This window comes from Polypterus senegalus, chromosome 11 (genome assembly GCF_016835505.1).
Source record: "Polypterus senegalus isolate Bchr_013 chromosome 11, ASM1683550v1, whole genome shotgun sequence".
Taxonomy (NCBI): Eukaryota; Metazoa; Chordata; class Cladistia; order Polypteriformes; family Polypteridae; genus Polypterus; species Polypterus senegalus.
The window spans coordinates 61725760-61750715 of NC_053164.1; the positions used below are offsets into that span (position 1 = coordinate 61725760).

Below are 24956 nucleotides of genomic sequence, written 5' to 3' on the forward strand. Positions count from 1 at the left end.
GATGGAGATGCTCCCTGTACATTCATTGCTGCAAGATTGTATGGCCATCATTGCAGACACTAAGTGAAGATTAAGAAAGCCAGCCTGGATTATTTTAGCAAATTCTCTAACGTGCATATAGGAAAGGAAGTGTGTTGATAAAAGGTTATATTTGATGTTGTAACAATGAGGCAGTGAGAGCTGCATAACAATAGCTAAGAGCCAGACCTGCAGCAAGCTGAAGATCTCTATTAGCTGAGCAATAAAACTGATAGATTTGATTTCAGTGACCTCTGATCAACATACATATAATAATAATAATAATAATACATTTTATTTATATAGCGCCTTTCCCATGCTCAAGGCACTTCACAGAGTTTAAGAAAGAACGGCAGGGTATACAGTATATAGCATTGTACTAAACCAGATAAATAAATAAAGAAGAGTAAGACAGTAAATTCAGAGAAAAGCCTAACAGACAACATAATTGATGGTCTAGCACACACAAACAGAGGTTACATAAGCATCTTGACAGAGAGGTAAACTGAGAGAAGGGTAATAAAGTCAGGTGGAGCTAAAAGCCTTCCTGAACAGATGAGTTTTGAGTTGTTTTTTAAAAGAATTCATGGAGTCAGCTGACCTGGTTAATTTCAGTAGGACATTCCAGAGTCTGAGCGCTATACAGCTGAAGGCCCTGTCACCCATGGAGTATAAATTAGTGTTGGGCACAACAAGGTTGCCAGAATCAGAGGATCTTAGTGGGCAGACAGGCACATAGTGATGGAGAAGGTCACTGAAGTAGTTTGGCGCAAGGTTGTTTAAGGCTTTGTAGGTTATTAGTAGCAGTTTATATTCAATTCTGTAAGACACATGAAGCCAGTGAAGGTGCAGCAGGATGGGTGTGATGTGCTCGCTGCTGCTGGTCCATGTAAGGACTCTTGCAGCTGAGTTTTGAATAAACTGGAGCTGTGATATAAGATTAGAAGGGGCACCTGCCAGTAGGGAATTACAATAATCGATGCGGGATGTGATAAAAGCATGGACAAGTTTGTCAACGTTAGAAAACGAGAGGAAGGAGCAAACATAGGATATGTTACGGAGGTGAAAGTAAGAATGTTTCTTAATGTGATTTATGTGGGCGGAATATGAAAAGGAGGAATCAATAATGACACCAAGATTCTTTGCAGTAGAGGCAGGTCTGATGAGATCACCGCCAAGATTGACTGGGAAGGAGCTCATCTTATTAAGTTGCACTTTAGTCCCAATTTCCAGGAGTTTTGCAGTTTTGTTGCAATTTAATTTTAAAGAGTTCTGCTCCATCCAGGTTTTAATTTCACTGAGGCAAGTTGTGAGCCGGGAAAACTCTGATGAAGTTCCACTTTTAACATTGAAATAGAGTTGAGTATCATCTGCATAAAAATGATAACTCAGTCCAAAGCTATGAATAATATGGCCAAGGGGAAGCATATAAATACAGAAAAGCAGAGGACTGAGGACAGAGCCCTGTGGAACCCCTTGTATGACTGGCGCTGTGCTGGACCTGCTGTTGCCAAGACTAATAAACTCTTGCCTATCAGTCAGATAGGACTTGAACCACTGTAGGGCAGTGCCAGAGATACCCAGCATGTTCTCCATTCTGGACAGTAGAATGTCATGTCTGACCTGAGTGTCAAATGCTGCACTGAGGTCTAATAGAATTAATATGCTGGTTTGTCCAGAGGCTGCTGCCATAAGCAAATCATTGGTTACCCATAGCAGAGCAGTCTCACAGCTGTGCTGCACCCTGAAACCAGACTGAAAGGGTTACATCAAGTTATTAGGAGTTAACTAGTTGGTGAGTTGGGAAGCTACAACACGCTCAAGAACATTTAACAGAAAAGGTAAGTGGGAAATAGGCTGGAAATTGTTAAGATTGTCAGCATCAAGACGAGACTTTTTTAACATTGGAGTTACAAAAGCTGTTTTAAAAGTGAGCGGCACAGAGCCAGTGTCAAGGGATGAGTTTATTATTGTTGTAATTGTCAGGATTATGGCATGAAGGCAGGATTTAAGTAGTGTGCTGGGGATAGGGTCCACTACACAAGTAGTCAGCCTCATCTTACAAAACAGGTCATTAACAAATGCCGATGTGACTGGTGAAAATTTAGAAAAGGATCTGGATGGAGTGGGAAGATAGGGAAGGATATAAATGGATGATGTATTTATTTTAGTTGAATTATTTAGATCCTTAATTTTATTGAGGAAAAAGTGGAGGAATTTCTCACAGACTTCAGTAGAGGAGGTAATTGGGCCAGATACAGGCTGAAGTAATTTATTAACTACAGAGAACAAAACCCTTAGGTTTTCATGGCCACTTTCTATTATTCTGCCATAATGGATGTTCTTGGCAGCAGTTACTGCTTCTCTGTAAGCTCTTTGGTGGTCAGAGAAAGCCTGGGTGTGCACGGTGATGCCAGACTTACGTGACATGGCGCCAGACAGCTGCTTTCATACTATACTCAGCAAAAAAAGACTTTATTATAGTGATGTCGTTCAACCTCACATGTTTCACAAGCAACTTAAAATTAACAGATGAATTAATACTATGTCATATAAAACTGAAATATACCAGGTTACTTGTGAGTGTCTGCCCCACCTTTTAATGGGTGGTCATACAAAAATGTGTTGGGTTAGGAGAAATCATTGGAAGTACCATTTGTGCATTCTTATCAGTTGATCCTGTAAATAATGCTATAACAGTTGGAAATTGTATTTAAAGAATGTTCTGCAGACATTGGCAGATATTAAGATATAAAGCCAATGGTACCCAGTGATTGTTGTATTATGGCAATGTTACAATATAGTAGTATAGTAGTGTAGCATAGTGGTAAGTGCTATAGCCTCTTAAATACTGAGTCCTGGGTTCAACCCTTTTCATTGTCTACATGGAGTTTGCATGTTTTTCTTGTGTCTGTGTTGTTTTTTTTTTTAAGGTACTTGGTCTTTCCTACCACATCCCTGAAAGACATGCACATAAGATTAATTTGTATGTCTAAACTGCTCCTGCAAAGTTGTGTGCATGAGTGGACTCTGTGTGGGCTGCTGTTGCACCCAGGGTTGTTTTCTACCTTGCAGAAAATGCTACTGTGTTAGGCTCAGGTCTGTTATGACCCTGAACTGGAGTAAGTGGGGCTGAGAATGTATTGTGAGGGAAACTCGTTTATTCTAATTATAGGTTTGTAAGTTGCTGGACAATGTAGAGAACCAACCGTGGACAGAAAGCCAGTCCCTTGTGAGGCACACTCCTTCACATATCCAATCTCATGCACATATGTCGTAAAAAATATTCATTAAAAATTGCTAAGTTTGTTAATTTTACAACTACATTAGATATAGAGGACCTTAATGACAATGAGACTCTTTTTTTTACTCCTCAGTAATTTGCATGTTCCCATTGTTTCCAAGTATGTGATGTAAGGCCACCTGCTGTGTTTTAATTCTCCGAGTTTTACTTTTGGGGCCATGGGTGAATGGGCAGAACTTCTCACTACATGCAGTGTCTGTTGAGTCTAATCCTCTTTTAGTCAAAACACCTCAACAACTATGCTGTGCCCAAATGCCTTGAAGGGTTTCTCCTAGTGAAATTATAATTGGTTGGATGTTTATTTTACTAGCACTGTGGAAACGTGTTGATCTGTAAGTGCCACCAAAGCAAAAAGTTTTGCAGGGTCAGGTTTCTTCTAGATGCGTCTCATCTAGTACAAGCTGCAGGACCATATCATGGGAGTCTCATACCCCAGGAAGGAATGGACCTTGGATGGGGAGCCTGAGCATGAAAAGAGTGCACACTTAATAATTCTGATCCAGTCAGGCATTGCCACATATTTGCATGGGCTTGTTTGGAGTTTAGTGAAAAATGCTACTGTCAGAGAATATTTTGAATGTGTACTTTCAAAGTAATCCTTCATTTTTTATGTTTAAGGAGTTTGCTGCAGACTTGATATTCATATTAGGATTTTTTTGTGTGGCATAGGTCTACTCATTTGATAAAGCTGCGGTTTTGTTAGAGTATTTAATTATGCACTTGAAATATAAAATATATTCTTGACCTAAAGCAAACCCCTGTGATTTTGTGAAAGGCATCTTTTTCCACTTTTAAAATTGGAGCATAACTATTTACTTTATAGGAATCTTTGCAGCAGCCCAACACTTCCTGTCCTTCTGGTTTTAGCTCAGTTAATCCATTTGTTGGATTTTGGAGTTATTTACCAGTTTCATGCTCATACTTTTGTCACCAGGAAGTAAATGTGACATGATTCTGTCCAGCTGTGGAAATGTCCTTTACTATTTGAACTGCCTCCAGTCTATAGCCATTTGTTTGCATCTTGAAGACTCCACTGGATAGCTGCAGCCTTTTTGTAATGTTACCAGTCCTCGATATGCTGGGCTATTGTCGCTACTCCATCAGGTGGTCCTGACACAACACAACTCAGATGTCCAACTTAGATCCTTAAGGGCCTCTGGCTACTATTGGAGCTTCTCCCATAATGTTTAACCACTTACTGTTGCCAATGGAACAATGTTTTGCCAGTTTGTTTTTTTCCCCCTTAACCAGCAGCCAAACAATGATAAATGAAATAGAAGACAAGCCAACAGATAACTAGCTAACTCTAAGCATTCAAAATACAGTTTCTGGACGGCCAAATTACTTTGCTCCAACCAATTTAACTAGAGGTACAGTTGATGAAACACACAATGCTAACTTTATCCAAATTGTAAAAATTTGGCCATCATGAATATGTTTAAAAAAATATTTAAAGAGAAAAAAAGATCTGAGAATCATTATTCTGCTATAGTCAAAAATACATTTTGATGGTGCTCTGAGGAAAGAAAAAAAAAAAAAATTTTTGGAATAAGGAGCACTAAGAATTAAATAAGACGTTTAGTTAATGACAAAAAGGACAAATAGATTTTTGTGCCAAATCTATTCAGAACGTCTGGGGGCATCCTTAGCAAGTACCCAAAAACAATGATTTAAATTTATCTTTCCAGTGAATTAAAAATTGCATGCAAGAACCTAGGCAATGAGAACCTATATATTTTTTCAAATGTCAAACAACTGTTTCTCTTTCAATAACAGGAACAAGTGCAGTAATTGATAATGAACAGATTTCAAATGGGATACCATATACCACAAGTGGCATCTTACTATATAAAAGCGGTCGGGATTGTCCTTCCGTCCCGTGAGTGCTACGCAGGCACGGAGTTTCACACACGCCCCGTCCATTTTGCAATGCACGATGGGATTTGTAGTTTCGTTTTTCCAGGTAAAAGATGATTTTCTACTCCAGACTGTGCGATATCTTCTTCTTCTTTCTTATTATATAAAAGCGGTTGGGATTGTCCTTCCGTCCCGTGAGTGGAAAGCGTAGCGGTATTCCGCTTATCACAGACTTACTACTTGCAGCTTGCGGTACGAAGCGACATGATGTGAGCAGAGTCCTGGTGCTCCCATCGTTCCCTTGCTTTTGTGCGCGATGCGCTGGAAAAATAGACATAATTATGTCTATGGAAATAATTAATGTTGATAGAGTACAAATGCCTCACCACATAGTAAATATCAGGGGGGTTCAAAAGGGCGACCTCAATATAGAAAAAAAGTTTACATTTCATCACAAAAATAACAGAAACTACAAGTATTAAAGTAATACCGCTCAAATGCAATATAACCAAATTAATGAGTTTGTATAAAATATCAAATTGATCTACATATTGAATTGCCTTAAGAAGTGGTCAACTTAAAAGTCAGTCACCTTAAAAGGCGGGTGAGCCTAGTACATGAAATAAGAGATGAATTTCAAACACATTTTATAAGAAACTCACCCAATTTGCTCAGTCATTCCAAATGGACAGATGTTCCTAGGAACCAACTTCCAGGAGGTAACATTCAGTTGGAAGTCTGGTGTAAAGAACACCTTCCAGGCAACCTGCAATATAGGTTGTTTTCCCACTTATGTTTGACAACATGCTTAGTTGAGACAACAGTTTTCAACCACTGTGACCCAGATACTCTTAAAATGATTACTAAAGCCTTAGTCAAAACTTAGTCACATCCATGCCAGTTTCATTTTTGTGTAAGGGGACGTTCTTCCCTACCCCTCATAGTTGAAGTGTGTTATTTTGCTTGAATATTTTAAACCAGCTCACTATTTCAGTGTACACCATTCAGAATTGGTTTTCATTTGCCCATTACTACACAAGTTTCAGTCTATTAAAAAATGCTCCAGAAAAAGTAGGTGGTTTCTAAAACCACTACATTGTTTTCTTTAAAAGGAGCTCTGCAGTGAAGTCCTGCCACAGTAAAGAATGAAATCTATTTTAATAATTTAAAAGACCATTTAAAATAGTTTGGAAGTGATTCTTCAGTAACCTTGTCCAAGAAGTTAATACACAAAGCAGGAGGTAGGTGTGATCCAGATATTTATTATGAGAGATCTGAATGGCAGTTTTTGGTTAGGCTCACTAATGCTACACAAGTGGTAATTGGACACTGGGACACTGACATGGCACTAGCACAAGAATGCTTGGAAACATTTGTGCCTGTTGTATCAAGATCTAAAGGTTGTGGCTATACCAGAAAAGATGTAGGAGGCCAAGTAAATACCATCATTGAAGGGTCAGAAGACATTACAAAAAAGTCTCCACAATACCTCTCCAACTTCTGTCACCTAAAGACATCTGCAGGTAATACCAAAGATAATACCTTCCACATACAGATACCATTGACTACTTCCCACAGATGACTGCATTTAGAATGCCATTGAGTGCCAGCATTTTAGACTACTGTCAGAGTTATCTGCAGAGAATCATCCAAATTCTCCAGTAGGAGATATGATCAAATTCATAAATGGAGAGGGCAATCTATAAAAGGAGGGAAACTGACAGAATAGAGGGGGGAATTCAGACTCCATCACCCCTAATAAAATCTCTGAAGCAGAGCTTTCCTGGTATCATATCCCATCCCCTTCTGTCTCTTTGACCATCTTTGTCCTTCCCAAATCTGGGGGAAACAATGCAACAATCCATTATCCAACCCGCTATATCCCACCTACAGGGTCACAGGGGTCTGCTGGAGCTAATCCCTGCCAACACAGGGCACAAGGCAGGCCCACCATAGACAATGCAACAAGACAATAGTCAAAACCCTTCTGATTCAACTATTTACCAAATTTCAAGCTAGTCGGAATTGGGACTTCAAGAAAGCGAACAAACAGTTATTCACAATAAAGGTTAAAGTGGATGACGCATCTTGAATCTTGTGGCCATTTGCAGTCAATGGGAAGTTAACATTCTTCCTCCATTGCTGCAAGTTTTTCTTACAAAAATCTCATTTGCACATAACATTAGAGATTCTACCATGAATTTGTTGGCTTTTTGTGTAGCATTGTTTCAGGGATACATTCCAGCCTTGCCCACTCTGGCTTTGGATAAAGAGAGTTCCAGAGTATTTTTATAACATCCAACCACTTCCTATAAACATAGGAATGGGTTATATATATATATATAACATTAACATGGGAAGAACCAGTAAACTCCATGCAGGTAGCACCTAGGATATGAATCTTGTTACAACTAGCTTCCTTCCAAGATTTAAAAAGGCACACCAAAAGGAATTGGTTGAAATAAAGAGGATGAGGAGCTGTAGATTGGCATTTTATATAGTAGACATCAATGACTGTCACACCAAGGAGAAATGGAGGATTAGTGTTAGTGCCAGTTTGTTGGCTAGGCAGAAGGAAGATTTACCAATAAACTTCTGAACCACCTCAAAAATGCTTTACATTCGCATTTAACATGTCCAGCTACCCCAGCTTGTCAATGCCAGATTACACAGTGTTTGACAGCAGATTTTAACTCTCATTGCAATGGCCATAAATAATCCAATTTCAGAAAAATTAACACCAACACTGACATGCAATTGCACCCAATCAGCAGTATCAGCCAACCCCCAACAAGAGATGTCCATAGAGTAGTAATGTTAACATAAAGCAGACAATTCACACTTCAACAAATTTTATTTGAACATATTATACCTTCTGTTTACAAGTTGCCCAAGAATTAAAATTATGCAAGTGATCAAGTTATAAAATTTAAAAACCATATCCCCTTCATGCACCTCTTCCACTGCCAAGAAAGTGGAAACCTTGTACCAGATGAATTTCAAAAAGCATTACTAAACCACTCATTGTCACTAGTCATGAGTTTAGTGAAACTGCTTTCAACTGACCAAAAGACTGGTCATCAATAGAAAGACAAGCAAACCTCACTGTAGGAAATAGCCACACAGTGGCCAAGGTCTTCTGGATCAGCACCTGCAAGTCTGGGTTATTTGTGGGCTCTAATGTAAGGATTCTGACTACTATGCCAGGGTTTGTAAAAATGCAAAAAAATATGAATTTAATAAAAGCTAGGTTTGAACAGCTGCAGTCTGATCACATTAAAAACCATAGTTGTTTCCAAAGGCAAAGTGCATAGTAAAGGTTACAGGATTTCACTGAAAGGAAGAGATTACAAGAGTCCAAACCAAACAGTAGCCATTACAATGGCTGTTAGCGTGGAGAAGGCCAGTGTTGTTCCACCATTGCATAGCTCTCCAGTACAGCAGGTATAGGTGACAGTGTAGTTCATACTGTTATACAGAACACTGTCAGTGGTGATATTTGTTGAACTGCATAGCAAACTGGCACGACAGCCTTTTTCAGTGATTTTCACGAAGCTAACTGATGAGAGAAAAAGAAAAAAGTTTAAATGAAGGAAAGCTATTACCACAAAACACACTATGCTATGCAGGCTAGTTCAAAGGTGGAAGTGCCTACCTGCACTTGGGGTTCCAGTGGAACTGAAGCAACTGTCTCCTTGTGAACAGTTTATTGTGGAGGTTATGCAAAGACCAAACAATCCAATATCACATTTGTAACACTGCAGTGTGTGCACTAAAAAAAAAAAAAATATATATTACTTTTGCATTGCCGGTCTATTTGGAAAGGTAAAACATCTCTATCATCATCATCAATATATAAATAAAATCCAATGTCTGCCTGCTTTTTACAAGAGAACTACTTAACGGAATTAGATTAGGTTTTTTAAATTTGCTTGAACATTCCTGTTAATTTTGCGACCTCTCTCATTGCAATATGCATCAGTTTGCTTGCAGTATGATTTATGTATGCAAATCCGAGAGAGACACACTGGGTTGCTCCCTCCTCTGGGTGTACCTTGCATCCACTTAGTTAGTGAATGAGAGAACTACTTAACAGATTTAGAATTTAAATTCTAGAATTTCTTTGAACATTCCAGTTGATTTTGCAACTTCTCTCATCGTGCAAAGAATCAGTTCACTTGCAAGATATTTGCATTAATCCGAGACAGAGGCTGCAGGAGGAGGGGAGGGCCCTCGTCACTCACACGCACACCAGCCTCCATTCGAGTCGGTGTACTTGTCTCTGCTTAGCTAGGGATACCTTTGATTTTTAATATTTGTCCTGTTTCACGACTATACAGGCAGAGCCATGGGGGACAGCTAATCCTATATAAGCCAGCACTGAATTGCAAGCTCAAAAAAAAAAAAAAAAAAAGTTAAACCCCAAAAAGTACTACAATAGAATGACTGTACAAAATCAGGAACCCTGCTTTGTGGACATTTGAAAATAAATCAAACAAGTTTGTAAATTTTACTCCCTCTATACAAAACTCTCAACCTGGTAAAGAGCCTATTGATATGCATTACCCAACCACCTTTGTTATATAGCACCTTTAATAATTCAAGTCATCCCAGGACACCTTAATTACAAAGCTACAGGGCAAGTTTTGTCAAAGGCAGGAAAGTTAGACATTACCTGGAATTTGAACACCGAGACAAAGACAGACTGATTGTTATGCCAAGGATTGTTACTTTGCTGCCCACACTTTTGCTAGATCTAATCATTTTCTGAATGGATTATTTTCTTGTGCTCCGTGGCAATGGATTCCAGATTTGCAACCACCCTAAAATTAAGTGGGTTCGAGATTTTTATATTACAGTCATGTGCATGTTTGATTGCAAAAATTTGAGACCCAACATGGGGAGAAGTAGGGGAAAAACTGCTGGGCAGAATGGCACATATTTATGCAGCTAAATGTTTTACTTCAGTTAAAAGGTAAATTTCCTCCTTTATTCAGTTATAGCCAACTACTTGTACTATTTGACCAATTCTAAATGGCTTTCATTCAGTAATTCACAACTTACAGAAAACATCCTGGCCAGCCTGACACTGCTTAAAATTGCCCACTTTTAAACCAAGAACCATTGAGCCAATTGTGTTTTACACTAGGCTTGGTTCAACTGAGTATTGGGGCGTTCAGGCATACACAATAAAAGCAAAAAACAAAACAAAAACCTAAATTATGTAGTATGATATTAATTCTTTCAGCAAGGGGGAGCAGATTGCAGACATGCTACAACTGGTAAAATCCTAGCAAAGCAGGTGGGGGCATAAAGATCTTTGAAACCTTCTGCAATATTCAACTGCTAGTAAAAATGTACACATACAGTACACCTCATTTCAGGAATATTTGAACTTGCAGGATCAGAGAATTCTTGGTTAGCACAGTAACAGCAAGTTTTAAACTGAAGGTGTAAGAACTCTGACATGGTAAATCAATGCAAAGTAGGTCACAATGCCTACTGGTTTTTGTGCCAGTCGATTTTCACTTAAACTGGACTTCTATCGCAGATAGAGCTCATTATTTGGATATCCATTTTACAAGAATTTAAAGTTTCACTAGTTTAGTCATCCGAGACTAAAGTACAAAACCAATGGCCTCTTCAGTTGTCTCTCTGCAGTCCAAACCAAGAGAAATGGCTCTCGTCTTATTTAAATACAAACCTCTAGTCAAGCCTTTGCCACTCGTTAGTTACCTTAAGTAACAAGAGTTCAGTCCTGGTGCCTCCTGCATAACACCATGCATAGAACTCACTAAAACATGGCGTACGGACAAAAGTGGAAATGTGCGTATGCACACAAAAATAAAAAAAAGGGGATACATGCACTAAGCCGTGCGTAACCCAACTTCCAGGCACTGAAGTTCCATAAATCCTGGAAAGCATTAAAAGTAATGCACATGCACACACCTGCCGTCCCACCCCAACTCCTCCCAGAATTTTGCATTTTAATATGCAAATAAATATAAATATTGCCTTCCCCATTCAGTGTTTGGTTAAAAGAATGGCAAAAGCACGTGAAAAAAAAAGTATTTCAGCGAATAAGAAGAGGAGGCAAGGAAAAAGGTACTGTTTGTTGCCTTAAGCAGTGGTATAAACCAGGGGTTGCCAACTCTGGTCCTGGAAGACCACCGTGGCTGCAGGTTTTCATTCTAACCGTTTTCTTAGTGACCGGATTTTGCTGCTACTAAATTTCTTTTGAAGAAATATTAGTTGACTTTATAGATTTGTTCCCCTGAATCGCTTCATTTCTTTCCTTAAAAAGGCACCCAAACAGAAGTGAAACATGAAGTGAGGGGGCCAACAGAAGACCAACTAAGTCAGGGCCTCAAACTCCAACCAATTTCACTCCAACCAGTTGCTTAAATAGGCACAGATTCTCATTAATTAAACCAGTTCTTTAATTTCATGGCTTGTTGCTGCTCTCATGGTGCCACAGCAGACATTTCTGAAATTTTTGATTTTTCTCTTTCTAAGAGCACTGTTCAAAATGTGTTGGGGACATGAGCAGATTAACATTCCTGAGACCTTCATCTTTCCTTATTCTCAGATATTGTATGATGGACACAGGTTTGCTGGTCATGTTTTGGTTCATTTGTATCTCATTCTTTGGCAGCTACTTAAGTAAAAAGAAACCATTAAAAAAGGTGTCCAAGTCAAGAGCAAGTCAATTAAAATGAATTCAAAAGACGTTTATCAGCAAAACCAGGTCACGAATTAAGAAAAGTGTTAGAATGAAAACCTGCAGCCACGGTAGGTCCTCCAGGACCAGAGTTGGCAACCTCTGGTATAAACAACAAAAGGAAGTTAAATCGAGCGGAGAAACTCAAATTTCAGAAAGTCTCACAGTGCCCGAAATAAGTTGCCATGAAAAGGAGTCTCGTAACCCATCGTCCAAGTGTCATATGGACGCATGTTAGGGTATGGATGGTGGGTGGGTGTTTAAAAGTTAATTTAACTTTAATTTAATCCTGTAATTTATTTTGTCGTTTAATTAGAAAGTTGTAAACTTCATCTTAGAATCAATATTAAATGTACTAGAGTTTCTCAGATCCTAGCGCAACTAAAGTAGCATGTTAAATGCTTCATATTGTATGTGTTCTCTTATATACTCCGTGTGTGGATCACTATGTGCTTCTTAAACAGGCTCTTACGCCAACAGGACACAGAATACATTACATCTCTCTGAACAATTTAAAATTGTTCACATATGCTTGATATTTTCATGAAGTGAATGAAAGCATGTATTAAACATGGGGGCACAATGGCACAGTGCTAGCGATGAGCTAGCACCCTGTCCAGGGATTATTCTAGCAAGGTGCTTGCTGGGAGGTGTGTGAACTCAATTTAATGCATCAGTGCTGTCTTTCAAATGTACCAAGCCCCAATTTCTGTCCTCCCTTTTATTTTCTCCACATAACCAATCACCATACTGCGCTATGTAATAAATAAAGCCAGCTGTAAGCTCAGAATGCCAATTCTTCAAAACTTTTAGGGAAAATTGAAATATATTTGTTAGTAGAGGTTTTATTATTCCCATCCATCTGTCCATCCATCCAGGGTTGTGGCAGTCCCAGCAAGCATACAGTGCGAGGAAGGAACAATCCCCGAGTGGGACGCCAGTGTGTTGATAACACTGTGCCATCGTGCCCACACTTAATATACATTAAATGAAGTTAAAAATAAAATGTATTAACCTACAGTATGTATGTTATATATTAAAAATGATAGATCAAAGAGGATAGCTCTTGGAAATTTAAATCGACTTAGAAGTCAGTCATCTGTAAATATGCACTCTTCTATTGAATTTAATTCCTTTGTCATTGTATGGTACAATGAGATTAAATATACAAATCCTCCATAAACTTTCCTACAAAATATATGATAAACAATGAAAAATATAAAATATGAAAGTATAATATACATATAGTATAAATGGTTCATAAAGTGGCTCAAGTTGTGCAATATTACAGTAGTAATGCAAGTTTACAGGTAGGTAATTGCAATTCTAAGTACAAACAGTTCTACCAGGAGCACTTGGACTTCGAGTGCATTTATAGCTCTTGGGATGAAACGGTTTCTGAACATCGAGGTTCATGCAGGAAAGGCTCCGAATCATTTGCCAAATGGGAGAAGTTAGACTATGCGTATGGCTGTGGCAGTGCACGTTATAAATCTTCTTCAGAGTAGAAGCTGTATCCTGATAATTCTCTCCACTCTTGAAACAATTGGCTATAGAGCTTTCCGATCAGCTGCTGTAGAGCTGGGATTCCACACTCCGATGCAGTGGGTTAAAATACCGAGTGCTGCACCAAGAGTAAAAAGCAGCTATAATAAATTCTTTGCATTTATATAGCACTATAGTGTTTGGAATAGTTTGGCGATTCGGTGCACCATTATATTGTTACAGATTGATTACAATCAGATACACTTAAAATTAACCGCATACTTATAAATTTAAGGTATTTGATAAAGCCACATTAAGGATGTGAATATTTAAAAAAAAAAAAATAATAATAATAATAATAATAATAATAATACGAAACCACACAGGAACAGTAGCACTGCTTGGACACTAGGTGCCACCAGTTTGCAAAAAGCAAGTGGAAACTTCCTTATGCACAGGGTAAGGCTGGCATGAGAATGTGTGGTTTTACACCAAGTTTAGTTTTTAATGCCTCTCGAAGGGAGGTTGGAAACAGGTATATGCAACACAATACATACTCAACTACAGTCAAGGGTTACATGTCATATCTAAAAGACTTTATCTAAACACCTAGCAGGTTAGGGGTAGGGATCAATCTGTTCTTAACTCAAGTTTTCTTTTTGTAAAAACTTGATTGCTTTGTATGGATTGCAATAAAATTAATAGATAAAAAAAATAAAATATAAACACCTAGCAGGTCAGCTTAAAAGCCAATGGTCAAAACACATTTAAAAGCCAAAGGGTATAACAGCCTAAATCTTAGGACGTAAATGACTTTAAATGGGACGATAAGCAAACCACACCTAACCAAAGCAGACAATTCAAATCCTACCGTATTCTTTACCAGAATAGAGGGGGGGGGAAAAAAAAAAAAAAACCACCCACCCCACACACACCAAAACCACAACTTGGCAGTGCCGTTGGTACTCTGAGTTTAGAATAAGTGTAATGCTGTCTATGGCGCCAAACTCCTTGCTTTAATATTTCTCTAATCAAAGTAATTCTTACAAACTTAAACTATTGGAAGGTCTTAGTACACTCTTCCAACTGCTGCCTGGGGTTTGGATGGGGTTAGAGATCTAAATTAAGCCATCTAGTTTGGCAAGTATACATTTTTCAGTCAAGAAAAGTGGTCTTAATTTCCTCATTTCTTTCAAGATTTGTGCTCTTCCTTTTCTATTCCTAGAACTGAACAATTCCAAGTTCAGTTAATATTCATAAATTGGTTTCAGAGGCTACGGTGGGCTGGCGCCATGTCCGGGGTTTGTTTCCTGCCTTGCTCCCAGTGTTGGCTGGGATTGGCTTGAGCAGACAACCAATGACCCTGTAGTTAGGATATAGTGGGTTGGATACTGGATGGATAGATGGATGGTTTCAGAGGCTACCACACTAGTGTTGCCTTGCCATTTTTTACCACTATTTGGTCAAGTTCTGAAAAAGCTTAAGTCTTGTATACCTTCTCATTTAAGCCTGTAAGAAACATGTATAAAACTTGTTTCAGAGCAAACCTCTCATTTGCACTGTAGGCCATTCCAAGTGAAAGCAAAGTGAAGCAATCAGCATTAAATGTAATGTAAAAAGCAAAAGACTTTTCCGGTCTAAACAGGGGGAGAAAAAAAAAAATAAATCTGAAGTAACTGATCAACTGAAAGGACGAGAGGTTAGCATCCCCCCCACCCCAAAACCAAGCACCATTCACAGTACAGCATCTGTCTAAATCACTGAGGCTTGTGTTTTTGCATTCCATCACAGCACAAAGGGCACATCAATAATGTGGAACACACACACACTACACACATTCGCAAGGAACAGAAAAATAAGTGTGCAAAGAAATGCTGTCCTGACTGCAACAGCCGCCTGTACATTGCCGATTGTCTCAAAATATATTGCATGAAGGCTGTAAACTAAATCTGCCTTGGTGCAGCAGCAGACAGAAGAGATGCCTTTCCTACTGTGTGCAGGGTCGGATTAAGGTGGGTGCTATTGATGCAGCAGCATTAGGCCTATTCCTGAAATAGGCCCAGATGAAAACAGATGAGAATTTTCTCAGAAGCTGAACATTTTTCCTTTGCTATATTAACCTCAAAAATAATTCTTAGAATAAGATTGACACCTAGACACAGCGTTAATTATACAGTTACTATTGATCTCTGCACTTTGACGGAACTACAACGTTGTGTTTATTGTTAACCAAAGATCAAGTTAATGCTATCAATTTTACGTTAAACAGTTTACTTAGTAATTTAGCTGCGTTTTTTGCAATATCTTGGGGATTCTCACCACTTTATTCTTGTTCGGTAACTGCCACATAGTAAATTTTTCTCCTTGAAAGTTAATTGTATAGTAAAAATCGATGGCTATTTAAATGGTTATCTGTAAAGGTAAAACTAAAAGCCAGCCTGCGACCCCGGCATGGATGTTTAGAATTTTTAAAATCCTCAACAGAATTCTGGTCTATTATGACATTTAAATCGTGGACAAATTTTTACCCTCAAGAGCCTGAACTGAGTCACTTTGACTCAATGTCTCTGCAAATTCATTTTTTCTTACTCTGTTTCGTAAGAGAATTGCAAAATTGTGTATTTTCATGGTTAGGTTTTCTGCATGATGTTACATAGTTTGATGTTAATCGCAAGTTGTTATGATACTACGTCGTTATTATTCATGTTCAATAAAGGCTGGCTGGTTGCGTTGCAAGCAATTAAGGCTCCTTGGTCGGTCTGAGTTTGCATGTATGGAGTGTCCATTGCATGTGCACCAATGGCAAGAAAAAAAAAAATCTGGCCCAATTTTGTCTTAATCCGGCCCTGACTGTGCGTTTGGATACTTTGCAATGTGCATGTTTGCTGTCACACAATAGAATATTCATCCCCTAGAAAGGTTTTGGCTCATTTTTCCCCACAGGGAAACACTAAGGAGGCTACCACATTTTAGATATTGGGCAGGTGAATATAGAATTCAAGAATTCAGATATCTGCATTTGCCTTTTACTTAGCTACTGCTAGGTGGTGCTAATAACCATACTATTTTATTTCTAAATTAAAACCCTATTAGAGAGATTTCTCCCTTTATTCTTAAGTTAGAATTTCTGCCTCAAGATAACTTATTTCACCAACCATTGGTTTTCCAACTCCAATGTTTACAAGGTGCCTATCCTAGGCAGCACTGGGCACAAGGAAAGGCCATGTCATGCTATAATTTCTAGACTAGGATTGTTCATTTTCCATTACAATTGTGCTCCTACTGTTCAATCCCTGATCATCATGAGCTTTGTTATAGGATAAAGACAATGATCACATTCTTAAGGTCTGCCATTTTCATTTGGGATCTTTTAGTAATATCTGGTATTAATACATTAATGTTTGACTGCTTGTATAATCACCTGTAGGAGGAAGAAGAGCAATCACACAGATAATATCTACTTGGAAATCTTAAGTTTATATAGATTTTATGAAATAAAATTTATAAAAAGTTTGACATCAGCTGCAATAAGGGAAAGTATGCACCAAAAATTTTTTATTTCTACTACACACACACACACACTTGAGAAAATGAATATCTCCAGCAGGTAATTGCACCCATTCTGAAGGCATGCTTCATTTGCCCCATTTATCATTTACTTTGCTGCAATTTTCCAAAGGGAGTTTCACAAAACAAGACACTATGGCAGACCGAACACCTGTGGTCATCACCATTGACCGGTGTTTACGGAGCACTGCTTGGAGTCACTCATCCCTGGTGAGGGCAGGGAAGAATTCATTAATATTTCCTTGTTGGTCCAATTCTCAAATAACTTTGCTATTCTACAGGATACCATAAATGTCTGAAACACAGGTGGGTTAATCAATTTATATTTAATGTCTTAGGGAGGAAGAATTAAAGCAAACTCGCTTAACCTTCAGAGTGGTTGCCGTTTAATTTGAGTTTTTGCATTGACATTTTACACCCACAAAAATGAATCAAAAGGTTATAGGACACCCCATTCCCATGGAAAGATTAAATGGGAACACATTAACTAGCTGTGAGCAAAAAAGACAAGCACTAAGGCAGCATATTACCAGTTGTCACTCTTAGGCAGATCGTAATGTATCCACCCTTCAAAACTAATTAAAACGGGGCTGTGTATAGCTCAGAGACAAACTTCTACTTGAACGATGTGATTTTCCTGCCTAGCCCTTCCTCATATATATTTTAGAGTAATGTGGTACAGAGAAGCAAGTGGAAATTTGTTGAGCTGAATCCAGCACTCAAACATCAAGCTGGGCTACAGAGCTAAACAGATTCCACACCTGTCTCAGTTTGACCACTGCTGACGATTCCTGCATACACCCCTCTCTGCAAATCTGCTCTCACCACCACAAGATCCATCATAACCAGGCCTGGTGATGCCTCTATGCAGCTGCAGGACTGCTTCAACAGGACTAACTGGGACATTTTTGAAAATCCAGACCTGGAACTCTACACCGACAGTATATTGTGTTACATCAAAACCTGCATTGACACTGTCACAGTGGAGAAACGCATCTGTGTCTATCCAAACCAGAAGCCCTGGATAACAAGAGGTTCAGCAGCTGCTAAAAGGAAAGGAACACTGCCTTTAGGTGCAGTGACAAGGCTCTCTACAGCATGACACGGTCCAACCTGAAGAGAGGCATCACAAAGGCTAAGAGGGACTACAGGAGAAGGATTGAGGAGCACCTGGACAAAAAAACAGCAGCAGGCAGGTTTGTCTGGGAATCCAGCACTTCAACTACAGGACCAGTGATGGAGCTGCTGAAGGAGACACCTTAATGGCAGAGGAGCTGAACCACTTCTTTGCTCGCTTTGCAGCGGCCGCTCACAACAATATCACCCCATCCCTTAGGTTGGAGGAACATGAGGCAAGACGCTTGCTCCAGGCTGTCAATCCTAGGAAAGCAGCAGGTCCCGACGGTGTACCTGGACGTGTGTGGAGGAGCTGTGCAGAGAAGCTGGTTGGGGTCTTTACAAAGATTTTTAACCTGTCACTATTCCAGGCCTCAGTTCCTCCTTGTCTGAAATCCGCCATCTTACTCCCTTTACCAAAAAAAATCTTCCATAACCTGCCTGAATGACTATCGGCCAGTAGCACTCACCCTGGTGTTGAAGTGCTTTGAGAGACTGGTCCAGAGTCATATCATGTCCTTCATCCCTCCCACCTTTGATGCACACCAATTTGCTTACAGGTCTACTGAGGATGCTGTTGCTCCTGCTCTCCATGCTACCCTGTCTCATCTGGAGCACCAGGGGAGCCAAGCACATCTCCTTTTTGATTTTAGCTCTGCTTTTAACACCATCCTCCCTCACAGATTAGTGTGCAAGCTGCTAGCCCTGGGACTCCTGTATTCCACCTGTATATGGATTAAAGACTTCCTGACAGACCACACACAAAGGGTTAGGGTGGGCCCTCATATCTCCTCAGCATTGGCTCTCCCAAGGGCTGTGTGCCAAGCCCCCTGCTCTTCATGCTGTACACACATGACTGTGTCCCTGCCCACCACAGCAACACCGGTGTCAGATATATCGATGACACCACTGCGGAGGGGCTCATCTCTGGGGAGGATGAGTCCACCTACAAGGACAAAGTGGAGCGGCTGACAGCATGGTGCACTGACAACAACCTGATCCTGAACACACAAGACCAAGGAGCTTGTTGTGGACTTCAGGAAAAAGAAAACGGACATCAAACCGCTCTACATTAGAGGGGACTGTGTGGAGAGGGTGTCAAGACTTCCGCTTTCTGGGAGTCCACATCATGGAAGACCTGTCCTGGGGTGTGAACACAGCCGAGCTGGCAAAGAAGACTCAGCAGAAACTATTTCCTGAGAGCCCTCAGGATAAACATCCCCCAAAAATTGCTGGTGTCCTATTGCTGCTCTGTTGAGTGTATCCGGTGTTACTGCCTCTGCATATGGTTTTCCAGCTGCACAACACCGCAGAGGAAAACACTTCAGTGGATCATAAAGACTGCCCAGCAGATCACTGGCTGTTCTTTACCCTCCCTGGATGAGCTGCACAGCTCTCACTGCCTCAGGAAAGCAGAAAACGCCAAAAGACTCCTCACACCCCGCTCATGACATGTTCCAACTATTGCCATCAGGCAAAAGATATAGAAGCATCAAAACAAAGACTAAGACTGAATAATAGTTTCTACCCTGTTGCTATTAGGGCACTGAATGTCACCTAATCACCTCCAATGCAGCAGTGCAATAGAGGACATCTTGTGCAATAGTGTTTCATGTGCAATTAAGGTCTTCTGTTGAATGTTTCTGTTCTACCTTATTTCTTCTCATCCTTTGTAATTATATTTATATTTTAAATACCTCTGGGACTGCACCTAATTTTGTTGTATTTGTTATAATGACAAGATATTCTGATTCTGTTATTTACAGCTAATCAGCACATTCACTGTACACTAGGCCAAGATCAAAAACATCAGTTATATAGAGACACACACTATAATCAGTGCCACAAATTCACCCTAACCAAACTAGATGGATTCATGTTTGCACATTTACTGCAGCATTTTTTCAGGAGAGCTGCAAAACAGTACCTATGGGAGCAAATGTAAAGGATCATCCATAAATACATATCCCGATACCTACGCAAAAGGACAAAGGTCCAAGTTTAGAGTCCTGGTGCTATCCAGTGACCCGAGACTAAGACTGGACCCCTTTGGTACCGTGTCTCTCCGGAAAAATCCTTGGGTACCGTTGGCTTGCCTTTGTGTCGAATGAGTGGTTGCTCATGGAGTCCCAAATGTGGCACATTACCTGCATTGTGATGGAGCGTCAGTTACGGCACTACAGCCATGTGGCGCTTCTCAAACCCCAGAGGGTGATCCAGTTTGTAAGATCCTCATTGTTGGGGACCCGAGTGGCTGGGCCAAGCCAAGGGGTGACCCACATAACACCTGACTGCAGAAGAATCTGCAAGGGTCATTTCCGGAGGGTGGGACTGGACCACGTGTCTGCCTGGGGGGCTGCCAACCAAGTTATTTCATCATGTGGTGGGTGCAGCAATGCAATGTACCAGTGCATGCTCCCCAGCTTGACTTCATATATATTTTGCATTATTTGTATGAAAATGTGCTATATAAATAATTGTTGTTTTAATTCTCTGATCTGATCCAGTCCTAACAAAAGTTATTCTGTCTCCAGCAAGAGAGAAGCAAGGGAACTTTTGACATTTGAATTTCAGACTCGCCCTGTCGCAAAAAAAAAAAATAAATAAAAAAAGGGTCAGTCAGTCATGTCAATTTTGGGTGTCAGATTTCAGGTGGTTATGGAAAAAACAAGATGGAGAAGACTGCACAAGAGAAGCAAAAATTTACTTCAGCAAGAAACACAGTCCACTTTAAATACACATTTTCAAATTTATTAGACTTTACTTATGACAGCAAGAAAGGTGAAATACTACTTAAAAAAAAAACAAAAACCCCACACCCCCCCATACCAAATGCTTTGATCAGTTTACTAGAAGAAAGGCATTCCCTGACCATGATGAGCCTAGCTGTAATTTGCTGGCCAGAACAGCTTCATTCAAAGCACAACACAATTCCCCATCATTACAAAGAAATGTAAAGTGGTGCACCCGGCCAAGCCAGTCCACTTATCAGATGTTAGCCTGGCAATTTTAGTAATCACTCATGTGTCTGGGTTGCAAAACTCAATAATTCTAACCTTTTGCTAAATTTTCTTTAAAGGGGTTTTGGGAGGAGTTGGGAAGAATCACACACACTAATATGGTGTTTTTCTCTCAAAGTTCAAGGACAGTTCCTGTATATTTTTTATAAATGTCTGGACTCTCCCAAAGGAAAACCAGGAAAATATCAATATCTGATCATTTAAGAAAAGTAAGGACATATTCCATCTAGTTTTCAACCACCATCTTTACTGCTCATAGGTGGCAAAACTGAAGACCAAATTCTAATCTACTGGTATCTTATACTGAACAAAAGACCTGCAGAAGAGCAGATGCAAAAGCAGGATTTATGCAGACTGCTGACAAAGAGCCTATTTTTAAAAGCCAAAGCCCCAGCAGTTTGTGGGGGAATCCACACAATACACAAATGTCTGTCTTTCACATCCAAATTTACTATCAAGTTGACAAACCCCTCAAATTTGTATTCCATTGGCATTTACATTTCAAATGTCTTAAAAGTAAATATTTAATAAATAGAAGTTTAACTTTAAGACTTGTTCGAATTCTGGCTAGTCTCCAAATGGTCTTTCTGCATTTGGCTACAGACGTGCTCAGGTAAACTCAGCAGTTTAAGGCGGGGCACACGAGAGAGTAGGCATTCAGATATTGACATCAGCACACTTCGTAACATTATTCACATTTGAACGGAGCAGAAGAAAATGCACAAACCTTTAGCAGATCGTGTCAGCTGGAGAAACGCTGCCTAAAAATGAACCCTGTTGCAGATATGCCAAGGTCAATTCCGCCTCCCCTAAACATTCGCCTATCCAACAGTCGATTGTTTAGAAGAGCTGAAGCTTAAAGGCGGATCGTGTTGTGTTTGGGAATCTTTTGTTTATGTCGCTCATGTCTATTCTGGCAGTTGTACCCTTTGTTGGCCTACGACAGAATGTTGCACTCTATAAGACTGCTACACGTTACAGCTTCTCATTACTGCTTTTTTTAATGCCCGATTAATACACACGCCAGTGATTTGGTTACGCAGTTGAACGTAATCATTAACTGCACTTGTTATAGGCAATTTGTTGCCCCGTTTTATCCGGTGTGGGATCATAACAGGGGGTTTTAAACGAGCTTGTTCACCCAGCCTTCGGTGAGTAAAACTGCCAGAGAAGCTTCAGTGGTGGTGGCGTTTCTGGCACCGTTTCCTAGCCTTGTCATTTTTGTTAAGAATTTTGCACGTTAGAACGATCGATAAGAAATTTGGGTTTCACCTTTTTTTCCAAGGAAGTAGAAGATTCAAATTTAAATGCGTGAAGTCTATTAAAAGTTATTAAATTTCTAACGGCATGTAAAACCGAGCTCTCGCGGCTAAGCCGCTTAACAAACCGGTTTCACCCCGGCGGCGGTCGCTTAAACATATTACCAATTTTATTAGCGGCTACAAAACTACAAGCGCCCGATCAAGTCACGGATCTTGAAAAATTTTCATTCTGAGGAGCAGGTTTGTGAAATAACCCGCATCAAAGGAGTTTAACGGGAATTGTACCGACTTAACGTCTCACCAACACCCAAGATGCAAAAAGAATTGCAATTCATCACCGTTTTTGTCAGTAAGTGGATCTTTGTCCCTAGGAGGAAATTTAGCATTACATGTTCATGGCAAGTATTTCACTATTAAAACATAGACTCAGCTTCTTACCTTTTTACTAGTTTTCTTGCTCTCCTTTCACAGTATGAAGTAGATGAATGTTTTGCCTTACGAGGGGGGGTGGGGGTCCGGGGGAATTGATTTTGGAAGTTTTACCTGGTAAGCACGCGTTTCCTATGAGGCTTTCAAAGGAGAATTAACTAGAACGTTAAACTGTTCCCTCTCGTCGGGAAAGTTTTTAAGAGCTCCAAGTGCTCGTTGAAAAGTATCAGTAGTAAAGTCTCTAGAAACAGAATTTGTATTAATCCAGTAATGAAAAACTTGTTAGTTTTGTATTTAACATTGAATATCCAGCTAATCGGGAGTTCGGTCTAAACCGACCTGACGAGACACAGGTCCAGAAGCCCACACTTGCATCACCAAATCCCTTTTTGTAATCGATCGTGTATCAACTAACACCACAATCAACTATTTTATTAGCGTATTTTATTCTTCCGATTTACTAAAATATTTCCGACAACTTAATTGTAGGCAACTATAGCAGATTACGGACGGTATGAAGCGGATTTGCGAAGGGCGCTAGGAACAATGACCCTGGACGCATTTCATATTCCTGTGCAGGATAATCCACTAAAACAGTAAAGCCGCCCAATTAAGTGAACCGTTTTTGCAAGATAAAGAGCTATTGCATAAAAAGCTTTGAATAACGCGCGATCTTTACTCACTATGTCAAACGTATTTCTGTTAGCAAAGCAGCCACAGTGCTTAATACTTACCAGCTGCAAAGCAAGCCACCAGGGCAAACACCCCAACTAATGTTCTGTTCATCTTCACTGTTTAGGACTTGGGATCAGACTCTGCTGTAAACACGTTTGTTACCGTCCTTTAGGTTAACTGTGTACGTCCCACACACAAATTTAACTATGCACAAATTCCCCGCTTCCCCCTCTTTAAAGGGGGCAGCTTTTTAAATCATTTGGTGTCGTCATCAGCCACCAATCGCATTCGGCAGACACACCCGCTGACTGACAGGAGCGGACCTGCGAGTGGAATTTGACTGACAAGCGGACGGAGGGAGATGTTTGCCAGAATATCGCAGGTTTAACTTTAGGAAAGCAATAAATAAACGTTTAATTGCGAAAAGCATAGGTTTTAATAAGAGATTAACGATGATAAACGCGCAGCGGCAGGCGAATAGAACCCATCGACTTGAACGTGAGAAATGTCTAAGGACCAGCTTACACACGGAAAAAGTAAACGTGAGGTTTAGTTACGGATGCAAAACCAAACATATTAAAATTACTAATGACAGAATACAGACATCTTTTTATTACATTTCCCACGCAAGTAACCCGAGTCGTTGCGCTTTGACCATCCCATACAACAGACAATTGCTGCTAAAAGGGTTTCAGGTTTGTCCGTAAGTACTGCCCAGTCATATAGCTTCGTTGGTCCACTCCACTATATATAGTTGCACCATCTACTGTTTCAGGGTGGTCAGAGCTTCCTCCATGTCAGAAGCTGAGTCTGTTTGGTTAATGGGAGCCAAACCGTCGAGGGATATAGATATTATATATTATTATATTATATTATTATATATATTTACCAAATACAGTATATCCAGATTGATGTATTAGTGCTGCTAAAAAAAATTAGATATCATACAACCAAATGGGACAACCTAGGTCAGTGAATGACAAATAATAAGTCCTTAAGAGATACCTTATAATGACTGCGATAAAATAGGGAATAAGAGCTACTTATAGTAAATCTATTCATTACTTACTGCAACTGTGTATGAAACCTCACAAACTTGAAAAAGTAACTTGGGAAGGATTCTGGCTTGGACTGGCTCAAGCATATGGGGAAAGTGGGTGCAGATGGTATAGCCTCTCACCCTAAGTGAGCACTGTAAGGCAGAGTTGGAGGAATTAATGATTAGGCAGCGAACGTCACAGAGAAAAAACATTAAAACCATATGGAAATAGTAATCTTAACATGCATCACAGGTAAATTAATTGAAGGAATTATTAAGAAAAGGATTCAGCAGCATACAACAACAATAACATTTATTTATATAGTACATTTTCATACAAAAAAGTAGCTCAAAGTGCTTTACATAATGAAGAAAAATAAAAGACAAAATAAGAATTTAAAATAAGACAACATTAGTTAACATAGAAAAAGAGTAAGGTCCGAAAAAAACTCCAGACGGCTGG

At 39.7% G+C, this 24956-nt stretch overlaps 1 protein-coding gene across 1 annotated transcript; it reads right to left on the bottom strand.

Moving 5' to 3' along the window:
* Positions 1–8014: 8014 nt before the first annotated feature.
* Positions 8015–23679, bottom strand: LOC120539066 (sperm acrosome membrane-associated protein 4-like). Its single transcript, XM_039768787.1, has 3 exons — positions 23514–23679; positions 8835–8951; positions 8015–8738 (listed from the first exon to the last, which is right to left on the bottom strand). Exons 1-3 carry the CDS (start codon positions 23563–23565, stop codon positions 8527–8529), a joined length of 381 nt encoding a protein of 126 aa, XP_039624721.1. The 5' UTR covers positions 23566–23679; the 3' UTR covers positions 8015–8526.
* Between the last annotated feature and the right edge of the window lie 1277 nt (positions 23680–24956).